Source organism: Muntiacus reevesi, chromosome 17 (genome assembly GCF_963930625.1).
Source record: "Muntiacus reevesi chromosome 17, mMunRee1.1, whole genome shotgun sequence".
Taxonomy (NCBI): domain Eukaryota; kingdom Metazoa; phylum Chordata; class Mammalia; order Artiodactyla; family Cervidae; genus Muntiacus; species Muntiacus reevesi.
This window is the reverse complement of record NC_089265.1, coordinates 59,489,568-59,500,634: the sequence shown is the minus strand read 5'-3', so window position 1 is coordinate 59,500,634 and position 11,067 is coordinate 59,489,568. Positions and strand designations below refer to the sequence as shown.

The following is an 11,067-nucleotide window of genomic DNA, read 5'->3' as shown; positions in this document are numbered from 1 at the left end:
CTCCCTATTTCTAATTGCAGCCCCACCCTGTCAGTTTCAATCCTCTTTCTCGATTTATTGTTCTCCATAGAACTTTTCATAAACTGGCATACTAAAATACCTTCTTCTTTCTGTTTATTGTCTCTCTTTCTCCACTAGAGTGTCAATTTTATGAAGGCAGGGATTTTATTTTATTTTTACTGTAGAATAGTTGCTTTACAGTGTTGTTAGCTTCTGCTCTACAGCAGTGTGAATCAGCTATAAGCATACATATACCCACTCCCTCCTGAGCCCGCCTCCCACCCCCACCCCTCGAGAACATCACAGAGCACCCAGCTGAGCCCCTGTGTTATATAGCGGCTTCCCGCTAACTGTCTGTCTATGCATGGTGGGGTACATGTGCCCATTCTACAGAGGCTCAGCAGTAAAGAACCTGACTACCAATGCAGAAGAGGCAGGAGATGCAAATGCAGTCCCCGGGTTGGGAATATCCCCTGGAGGAGGACAAGGCAATGAAATCCAATAATGTTGCCTAGAAAACCCTATGGACAGAGAAGCCTGGTGGGCTACAGTCCACGGTGTTGCAAAGAGTCAGACACGACTTAGTGAGTAAACAAGAAAAGCAACAACAGTGTATATATGTCGGCGCTGCTCTACCAGTTCATTCCACTTTCTTCCCCCGCTGTGTCCACAAGTACCTTCTCTATGTCTGTGAATCTATTCAAGTGCAGAGATTTTAGTCTGCTTGTTTACTTCTGTATCCTCAGCTTCTAGGACACTGCCCAGCACATAGCAGACACTACAAAACATTGATCAAAGGAATGAACGATTATTATAAAGCAAGAGGGCTGAACTCCAGCTCTAGAAGAACATGGAGTTGAAACTGGTGACCAAGGTTGGCTCAGACCCAAGGAAGCATGCCCGTGATCCAGTTACCCATACTGGAACACAGACCAGAGTAGGATCTGGGAATCAGAGAGATGCCCTGACATCAGAAGTGGGGTGTGAGATCACAGTTTGGCCTGGAGCCAGACTGATGGAGAGTAAGACTGGAGTTCCTTGGGTCAGGGCTGATCCCTGGTGTCTAGGGGTCAGGTCACCTCATAAGTGGAGACTGAGGGGCGGAAAGGTAGTTGCCAGGCAGGGCCTTCAATCACTTAGTAAATGTCAAGCAAAGCTGTTCCAGCGTTCAGCTTATTCCCAGATGTAGGTGTCAGCAGATACTCCATATTGGCATGGCTTACAAGGAAAACATAAATGACTAAGGGAAAAAAATGAAATGCTCATTCAGGAACCTGAGCTTAGAAGTTGAGGAATGGCAGCTGCTGGAAGCCTATGACTAGCGGATATCTGTGATGTCAAGATCACATCACAGATATCTTGAGGATTACACTGTCCTCTGGACCACCTTTTTTGGTGGAGATGCCCAAGTGAGCTCTGCCCCTTTCACGCCCTCCAGCTTGGAAAGGCTAAGTGGAGCTTGGGAGGTGGTGTCTGCAGAAGCCTAGAAAGAGGAGTTGGATAGGAAGAATTTGGCCTGGTTTCCCCAGAGCTGTCCAAGTTACTCTCCAGGAGTTGGGCTCAGCCTCTCCTCTCCATCTTCATGATTCCTGGTAATAACCTAGCCCGTGATTCAGGGCTGCCCCTGCCTCACTCCAGATCAAGTCTGTGGACAGCACGTGGTCCAGCTCCTTCACCACATGCCCAAGGGAAGCAAGGTCCAAAACAGTCCAGTCGGGGCAGCTCCCTTCCCACAGGGGACGTGCTTCTGGTCCTGACCCCCGCACTGTGTCCAGAGCTCCTGCTGGCCCTGGGTTCCAGTGCTCTGTCAATAGTTCTTTGTACTTCAACACGCTATGGAACCTCTCAATGTACTGGTCTGTAAAGTGAGGATGATATACAAGTTCTTGGTTCCCAGGGCTATTGTGAAGGTTTCATAAATGTAGCAAGTGTTCAGTGAAGGTTAAATTCTCAACCTTGTTACAAGGTCGTCCTATTGCCCACAAACAGTTGGTTCAAGGTTTTCTGAAATGATGGCCTACTGTGTCCCCCTTACTGAGCACCTCTTGGGATTTTCTATGTTAATGACCATGATTCCTATTGTTCAGGCTGAGAGAGGTACACGGCCCGAGGGTCCAGGTCAGATTACAGGACCGCTAATTAAGGTAAGCCAGTGCAGCTGGCCCGACCTGTCAGAGGGCCAAGTCAAGGGGAGCCTGGATCTACTGTGGCCTGAGGACAGTCCTCCGACCTGGAGAGGCAAGGGTGGGCGAATTCTAGGGCGGAGCCCCCTTTGGGAACGGGGACACGGGGGAGGTCAAACGCCTGGAGGGGGCGATAGCACACGCAAGGTGAAGACTCCAGGCTCCCGAGGTTGGCAACGGAAAACTCAGACTAGGGGGAAGAAGGGGGCTTTCAGCCACACCTTAAAGGCCAGAACCTCAGCACCAAAGGGCGTTCAACCGCCGGCGGCGTTTTTAGCCGCCGCTTCGGGCTCAGTCACGGCCCCCCAGGTACCACGGTAGAGCAGGGGAGTGCAGGCTGCAGGTGCCTCTAGGACGCCTCCGTGGCGCGCTCGCAGACCAGACCTTCCCAGCCAGACCTCCGAGAGGCGGTCCCACGTCACCGTGCAGGTGCTACAGCAAGCGCTCGGCGAGGCGACCGTGGCCGCGGCGTGTGCCAGCACGCCGTCCCCGTTCCTTCAGCCGCTGGCCCCCGGAGCGCAGGTCCAGGCGGTCGCGGGGCAGCCCGCGCGGCGGAGGGCCGGGGGCGCGGGTGTGCGTGTGCTGGGAGGGCGGCCTTCCCCGCGGCCGCCGCAGCGCCAGCGCCTCCCCTCCCCCGGCGCGCACGGCCCGTCCCCGTCCCCGGAGGCGGCCCGAGCCGCCGCGGAGCAGCCTCGCCTTCGCCTCCCGCGTTTCCTGCCGCTCGCCCTCCCCCGGCCGGGCTCCAGGGGCTGCTGCCGAACGGCTCGCGGCGGGAGAGCAGCTCAGAGCGCGCACGGGGGCGGGCGGAGGCGGCCGGGTTCGGGGCGGCCGCGCCGGAGAGGCGCGCGCGGAGACGCCGGCCCCCCTCTTCGCGTTTGCTCGCTGGCTCCCCGCCTCCCGCACTCTGCTCGCTCCCACCCCTTCCCGGCGTGATTGATCCGTCACGGGCGCCGCCGCTGCCGCTGTCGCTGCCGCCGCGGCCGTTCTGTGCCTAGCCGGAGCCTGAGCCCGAGCCGGAGCGGGGATCGGCGCCATTGCGCGGGCGCCGCGGGGAGATCTCGGCGCGGGGCGGCGGGCCGGGCCAGGCCATGCGGGCCGAGTGAGCCGGCGCCCGCAGCCCGCGGCGCGGCATGGCTTCCCCGCCTAGCTCCGGGCAGCCCGGGCCGCCGCCGCCGCCGCCACCGCCGCCCGCGCGCCTGCTGCTGCTCCTGCTGCTGCCGCTGCTGCTGCCGCTCGCGCCCGGGGCCTGGGGCTGGGCGCGGGGTGCCCCCCGGCCGCCGCCCAGCAGCCCGCCGCTCTCCATCATGGGCCTCATGCCGCTCACCAAGGAGGTGGCCAAGGGCAGTATCGGGCGCGGCGTGCTCCCCGCGGTGGAGCTGGCCATCGAGCAGATCCGCAACGAGTCGCTCCTGCGCCCCTACTTCCTCGACCTGCGACTCTACGACACCGAGGTGAGCGTCCGGCCGCCCGCGCCGTCGGGGCTGCGGGGGCAGTGGGGCAGGGCGTGTTGGGCAGACGCAAGCTTCGGCCCTTGGGCAGAGCCCTCGCTGAGCCTGCCGAGGGCACCGCAGGCTGGGGCTCAGGGCTTACCCTCCGGGTCCCGCCGGGCTCGGCTGGCAAACCTGGTGCCCAGATTTGCTGAGCATCTTTCCCCTCTGGGGTTGTGTATGTGTGTATGCTTGTGGGATGTGGGGTAGAAAATTAGGGTCTCCTTTGCCCAGAGAAAGTGGAGAAGGTGGTAACTGAACCTCCTGAAAGGCCTGCAGTGGTCACCCCTGCCCAAGTCCCGCCGGTGGGGCTGTGGAGTGCTAGGTGGGAAGAACGGGCGCATTGACTATAAACTGGGCCATCAGGGGCTGGAGAGGCCACGGGCCTGCTCGCGGGCCTCAGAAAAGCCTAATTGAGCTTTTGAGGTCCGGAGGACTCGGGCACCCAGGGGCTGGAGCGCGCATCGGGGCTGGGCGCCTGGTGCGCGCCAGCAGCTCGGAACCCGCACCGGTCCGGCCGGTGTGGGGCCGCCGGCTCCGCAGCGCTGCTTGCTGCCTGAGGTGCCTGAGGCCGAGCGGCTTCCTGAGACCCCTGCCGGTTAGTTGCTCAAGTGGCCCGAGCAGGTCTCGCCCCGGACGCGCGAGGGTGTGCGGCCGCGCCGCTGCTGGCGGCCGGGCGGCTGCCGGCGCAGTTTCCCGGGGCGCGGACTTGGAGCGCAAGCAGTCGGCTTGCCTTCCCGGCCTCTCTCTCTGAGGGGAGCAGAAGAGCCCAGAGATTTCCGTCCCAAGCCCCCTCGTTACACCCTCAGCTTGCGTTCCAGCTGTGGCAACAGCGCTCATCGCCTCCGCCCGAGAGCTGGGGTGCGCCGAGGGGCCCAGAGGCGGAGTCGCTGGCTGCGTGAGGTCGGGTTTGCGAGTTCTTCCAGACCGAGGGAGCCCCTCCGCTCCGGCCACAGCGGCTGAGACGCGGCCTGAAGGGGGCAGTGGCTTCCTGTGCAGAAGGCTCGGTTGGCGCCTCTTGCACCGCGCCAAGCCCGGCCAAGGCAACGGGCTTAATTGACCCGGCTTCCTGGGGCTCCCTGGGCACTTCTGCTCGAGCCCTGGTGCAGAAGGCGAGGGGAGCGTCGCCGTGCCACGCTGATCGGGCACCCTAGGCTCCACTTCCTTCTCTGTGTGACCCCCTCCCCCCCGCTTTTGGGTCCCCGGAAAAAGCAGAAATCTGGATTGCGTCTTATTTCCCGCCTCCCCCCTTCACTGATGAACCGGTCTTCTCTGCGATGTAAATAAAGGCGAAGGAGCGGGTGGCAGTGGGTGGCGGGGCACGGAGGTGCAAGCGGAGAGGCCTCCTTTGCCCTGGGAGGATGTAACCTGGGGAGCTGTGCAGAGCCAGCCCCTGTGGAATCATCTCTGAATGACATTCCTGTCTTCTCCAGAACATTTCAAGTTCTCTGGGGGTACTTGTCCGACACACATAAGCAGAGAGGGCAGTGCAGTTATACCGAGCCATGTCTTCTGGGTACTGTTTCTCTGTTGCTCCATCTTTTTTTTTGTTTTTTTGAAAAGGACACAGGAGAGCAGGTTCTTTGGAGGCAAAACCGTTTGTGGATAGGGCAGCCCTGTTTGCATCATCACCAAATATTGTCAGCTGCATAATGTTTTCACCAATTTATTCCATTCAGAAAGCTTCCCTGAAAGAGATTTCATATTAGCTTGTTAGTGGCAGCAAAGGGAAGGATGCTCAATTTCAGGATGTGGGTTGATGCTTTTATATTTTATTTTTCAAGTGTGTCTTGATGACTTTCTGAGTGAGAGGGGGCCTAAAGTCAAGAGGATGAGGCAGTCAGAAGGCACTTGAGCTCGAGGGAAGGAGGGCAGAGGGCAATCTTAGCCTCACGCGAGCAGAGGCGTTTCTAGCCGTTTGAAGGGGTTCAGGGCACCGGCTTCGGGGTGGCTCTGACCTGAGTCTGGTCAGAAACCTCGTATCTTCCCCGTGGGTGACCTTGAGCGAGGGATTTAATCTCTCTAAGCCTAGATTTCCACTTCTGAAAAACTGGGACTATTATATGTACCCCGCAGGATGGTATTCTGACGCTTAAGGGAGATAACTGGCTGGAAGGGAAGACGCCTTGAGCGGACAGCACGGCGGCCAGCCCTCTGCCTGGCATGCTGAAGGCACTAAATAAGTGTTTCCTGCCTTCCTTTCCTTCCTGCTTCCCCTTTCCTCTGCCGTAGATTCACAAGGAAGACATTGCAACTTTAGATGTGGTAAAATGGTCACAACTAAAATGCTAAGTTTGCTTGTTTTTCCTCATCTCATGAAGAGTCAGTGAAGTTATCACCAGAAAAAAAGAATCTTGGCTTAGAATCAGATAAATATGGTATCTCCTGCCATGAGGTGCCACAGTTGGGAAAACACCCAGGTGATAGAATACTTAATTTTTTCAAGTGGCCCATCTTTATCGAGTAGAGGGGCTTTCTTTCTAAAGCCAAAGTAAAGGATCGGGCTGGGTAATTGCAATAAAACCTGAAGGGTGTTTGGGGCTCGTCTTGGAGCGTGTGGACCCTGTTTGATTCAGATAGGACGTCGTTAGGGATTGAATGTACTGTCTAGGCACTTGTTGGCACTGTCACCTGATGTCTGTGTACGTGAACGCAGGATGGACGTGGTGGGCATGTTGTGGCAGCTTCGCTGTCGTTTGCTTTCAGTCAATGACCAGAAACTGGGCAGCCGGGATGAACTGCTGTCCACACAGCCTTCGGAGATGGAGATTAGCAAGACATGGCTTAATCTGATCACTGGGACCAGCCTGTCTCCATACAGGAGCCTCCCACACGCTCTTATTCAGTGGCCCCTCTGCTGTAATTAGAATAGCAATAAAGGACTCAGAGCCCCACTCAGTGCCATGTGTTTGTAAAAATGAAACATCCCAGCAGAATATCTGCTAGGCAGGACCTCTCTTCTTGGGTGTACCTCCAGTCACTTCAGCAAGTACTTCTTCATGTGTTCCAAGGAACATGTGGATATATGGAAAGACAAGCAAGGCAATGGAATATACAGAGAAGAGGAAGCAGCAGAAACCACGTAGGTAAATGGGTGTTACTGAACCCAGAACCTGGGCTAAGACGACTGTTGCATTTTTGTGAATTAAATTTTAGCTCTGAGCTTCTTGGCAGTCAAGATTAACAAGGAAACATGGTGGGTTAGATTACCTATATGTTTGTTTAAAAGACTCCGAGGGACAGTGTCTTTTTTAAATAAAAGTTTTACGGGCTCAGAAATATTCTTCCTGTGGTTGTTTCTCATTCTTTGGTAGTTATATTAATAAAATTAAATAATAACCAAGGGCTGAGTTACAGATATTATTGGCTTTCCTGATTTATTTAAAGTAATATTCATTTTGGAAAAAAAATTGTAGAGAAACATGAGAAAACTGCATATAATCCACCTATGCAAAGATAATTGCATCTAATAATTAGCATTATTCCCTTCCAGTTGCTGGTGTTTACTATTTGGTGTACTTGAGATCTCTATGCATCCTTTTATATTTTGTTTCATTCACTTAATGTTATAGCATGCTTATGTCTCCATGCCCTCAAATCCTCTTTGCAAAGATGAATTTTAGTGGCTGTTTACTATTCTATTCTATCCTATCCTGTGGGTGTCCCATAAGTTTTAAGTCATTCCCCTATTGTTGGATTTGTATGTCTTCCCACTTGTTACTATTTTAAATTATTCTGTAATAAACTTGGAAAAAGTTCAGGAAGCCAAAGGAGCACGCTCCAGGCGTGCACCTCTCGGAAAGTCTGCCCCATCGCAGGGATCCAGCTTAGGAAACCTAGTGATTGGTGAGTATGTCCTTTCCTTGAGGGGGTTGCCAAATATCTGTTGTCTCATTCTTTGTGCTTTAGAGTGGACCCAAACACCTGTGGGATGGAGGCCAAGCTTTTCACGGAGGTCTGGGTACAGCTTAGTAGGCATTTACTGAGCACCCGCTGCGTTTATTGGTGTTGCAGAAAGCAGGGGCAGACCCAGTCCTGGGTGCGGGAGAGGAGCTGGTGGGTAGGGCAGAACACAAGCGCACGTTCGTCGTTTTCAGCTCGAGACAGGAAGTAATCCGTCCTGATGTCCGCACGTTCCTGTGACTGTGCTGAAACCCATGGAACTACACACTTTAAAAGAATGAATGTTATGGCATGTGAGTTATATCTCAATATAGCTGTTTTTAGAAATAAAGAGAAAATGAGGTCTAGGATCAGGCTCGCATCTCTGTGGTTAAACCCCACTGCCTGGCGTGGTACCTGGCCCTTAGTCGGTGTACTGCTTGGGAACCTTGTTACAGGTGACAGAAACGCAGCTTTAACTGGCTCATGCGGCTGAAAACTCCTGGAGTGAGCTGTGTCCAGGTATGGCTGAATCCAAGAACTGAAATATCTTAAAAGTTGTCTCCCTCTTTGTCTCTTGGCTCTGACTTCCTTTGTGTCTGGCTTCACCCTCAGCCAGGCTCTCCCCATTTGGCTGTACAGATGGCCCCTAGCAGCTGCGAGTTTACATCCTCCCAGTTTAGAAACTCCAGTAAGAAGAGCGTTTCTTTCCTGACTATTGCAGCAAAAATCCTAAGCTCAGTTCTCATTGGCTTGAATTGGGTCAAATGTCCATCCTCGAACCAATAACATGATTTTGGTGGGTCTGGGACATTCATCAGCCTTTCATGGTGTTCCTCCATGAACAGGGTGGTGAGGTCAGCCCCATCCAACCACATTGAATACAGAGTGGAGAAGAGGTGATTCCTCAAAGTACATCAGAGGCTGTTAAAGTGGGGTGGATGCCAGGTGGATCTGATCACAGATATCTACTTGGGAAATGCTAAGTTCAAGAAAGAAGCAGTAGATGCCAGGAACATTATGAGAAAAGGAAGACCACATCTAGATTTCCTGGGAGAGAGGAGGTCAAGATGAGTCTGCAAGGGTGAATATAATGTTGTCCCAAAGAGGTGTGGGCTCAGGCAGATGGAGGTTGGATCCCAGAAACAATCGCCAAGATCAAAGGATGGAGGACACAGAGTGTGAGGTGTGTTTGGGGAGCGCTGACCTACTCTGTTTTCCCCCGAGTGCAGGGTTTGTAGAAGGAAAGGCAGTCTGGTGGTGGGTGTGGAGGGCCTTGAATGCCGTGTCAAGAAGGTTGGCCTTCATTTTGGAACGGTGAGGAGCCGTGGGAGATTTTTGAACATGAATGTGACAAGATAACGGACGATAGGAATGTAGAGGCGGGAAGGTGGACAGGAGAAGGAGGAGACAGAGAAGCCAGGAAGCCGTTGTAGCGACTGAAGGGGGAGATGCCGGGCCCTGAGCAGAGATGGAGAGGCAGTGGGAGGCGATGGAGGTGCTCTGAGGCCTGACTGCGTGGGAGAGGCGGCAGAGGGGAGCTTAAGAGTGGGGGTGTCTGGCAGACCAAACAGTAACGGAAGTCATTTGCACTGCAGGGGAAGGAGAGAGAGTCCACGAGGGGATGAGGCTGGGTGCAAAGTCAGACCCTTCAGCTCCCATAGCTCCAAGCACTGTCAGATGAGCATCTCATCATGTCGGGAGACCTGGGTCTATATCCCCATTGGGTACCATGCACCTGCCTGGTGACCTTAGACAAGCCACTTTGCCTCTATTTCTTCATCTGTAAAATGGGGCTAATATACTAACTGCTTGATAGGATATGGGGATCAAAGAAGACTATCTCGGTAAAGTAATTCAATGCTTGATGTCCTATGAGTGCTCAGTAAATATTCATGCCAGTTTTGTCACCAGTCTTATTATTCCTGCACCCAGTGGATATGGTGATGTTGACTCTGCAGAGCTGAATTAGGAATAAACGTAATGGATATGGAATCTCAAAACATGATGTAAAGTCATGTTTCTCTGTAATCACTTTCCCGTGCCATGTTGCTGAAAAGGGTGTTGGAGAAAGAGGATGTGAGCGCGAGATCTTTATTCATCTGTATCTCCCAGCATGTCTTCCATATTTGTCTCTTTCTCCCCTGCTGGACTGTAGCTCTGTGAGGGCAGAGCCAGCCTGACGCCCCCGGGTTTTACATGCAGTGGGCATCAGTGAATGTTGGCTGAACTGAACTATAAGTGAATAAATTAGGATCTGCCTTCTGAGTTAGCTTCCCATGGTATGAATGATTTCTCTGGATCACTTCCTCAGAGAAGCTCCACCTCCCTATCACCAACGGACTTAGGAGACCCCGTGTATCAGGATTAAGCTGAGCTGCCTCCTGCATGTTCCCACGAGCACCGACCCCCGAGCTTTCCTGGCGTGAGGGAAATGCCCTTGGTCATGCCATGCCTACTCCCAACCAATTTCCCAGACCTAGCTAGGCACCCAGGAGAAGGTGTATGAAATAATATACCTTTAGAACTAGATATTGCGCTGAGACTTTTAGCTCGCTACCTGTATTTTTAAAGGGCTCTTCTTCATGTGTTTGGCCTCCCCTCTAAGGAAGATCATCAACTTCTTTATGCAGAGATGTAAGATCTCAACAGGGAAATGAACAAGCTGAAAGTGTAAGACAGGGGTGAAAATAGAAGTGTTAAATAAATTCGTTGAGTTTCCCAGGCGGCGCTAGTGGTAAAGAACCCGCCTGCCAATGCAGGAGACATAAGAGATGCAGGTTCAATCCCTGTGTCAGGACGATCCCTTGGAGAAGGGCATGGCAACCCACTCCAGTATTCTCGCCTGGAGAATCCCATGGACAGAGGAGCCTGGTGGGCTGGTCATAGGGTCGCAAAGAGTCGAACATGACTGAAGCAACTTAACACACACACACACACACACAGAGGATGTATAACTTTTGTTAGTTGGGGTGGACTTGGCAGTGCTACATCAACAAATCCTGAAATCTGTTTTGCTTGACACAGTCAAATTTACATACTGCTCAGCCAAATCCAGTGATCTGGGTCAGAACCTCCTAGGAGGCCCTCCGCCAAGGGAGAACACAGGACTCTAGGCTGCTCTTGTGTTGTCACTCTCCCATCTTTTGGCCTCAAGAAGACGGGGGCAGGAAGAAATCCTCAGGGGAAGGCACACGAGATTTTTGGCCATCCTTACTTGGAAGTGGCATGTATTGTTTCTACTCATATTTCATTGATCAGAAATAGTTGTTGACCAACCTAACTTAAAAGGAGGCTGGGTCATGTAAATGAGCGTGTGGATGTCATGGACGCTTGTCGTTTGGGGTCCATCAAGAGTTACAGGCCAAGATGGAAGTTCAGGTCCCAGAGATCTTAGGGGTAATACCCGTGAAAGGTAAAGAGGAGGTAGTGAAGCCCTCAGGTCACAGTGCTGTTCTGACCCCTGTGAAAGTAAAGGGGAAGGAAGGGGGGCTGGGAGAAGAGTCTCAGAAAGT

General features: G+C 53.3%; 1 protein-coding gene across 2 annotated transcripts in view; it reads left to right on the top strand.

Annotated features, from left to right (window-relative positions):
* The first annotated feature begins 3,303 nt into the window (after window positions 1-3,303).
* GABBR2 (gamma-aminobutyric acid type B receptor subunit 2) overlaps window positions 3,304-11,067 on the top strand; it is a 353,521-nt gene continuing 345,757 nt past the window's right edge. For both annotated transcript variants that reach the window (XM_065908009.1, XM_065908010.1), the window contains exon 1: window positions 3,304-3,634. In XM_065908009.1, coding sequence (XP_065764081.1) covers window positions 3,314-3,634 — 321 coding nt within the window. In that variant the 5' untranslated portion in view covers window positions 3,304-3,313. The remainder of the gene's footprint in view (window positions 3,635-11,067) is intronic.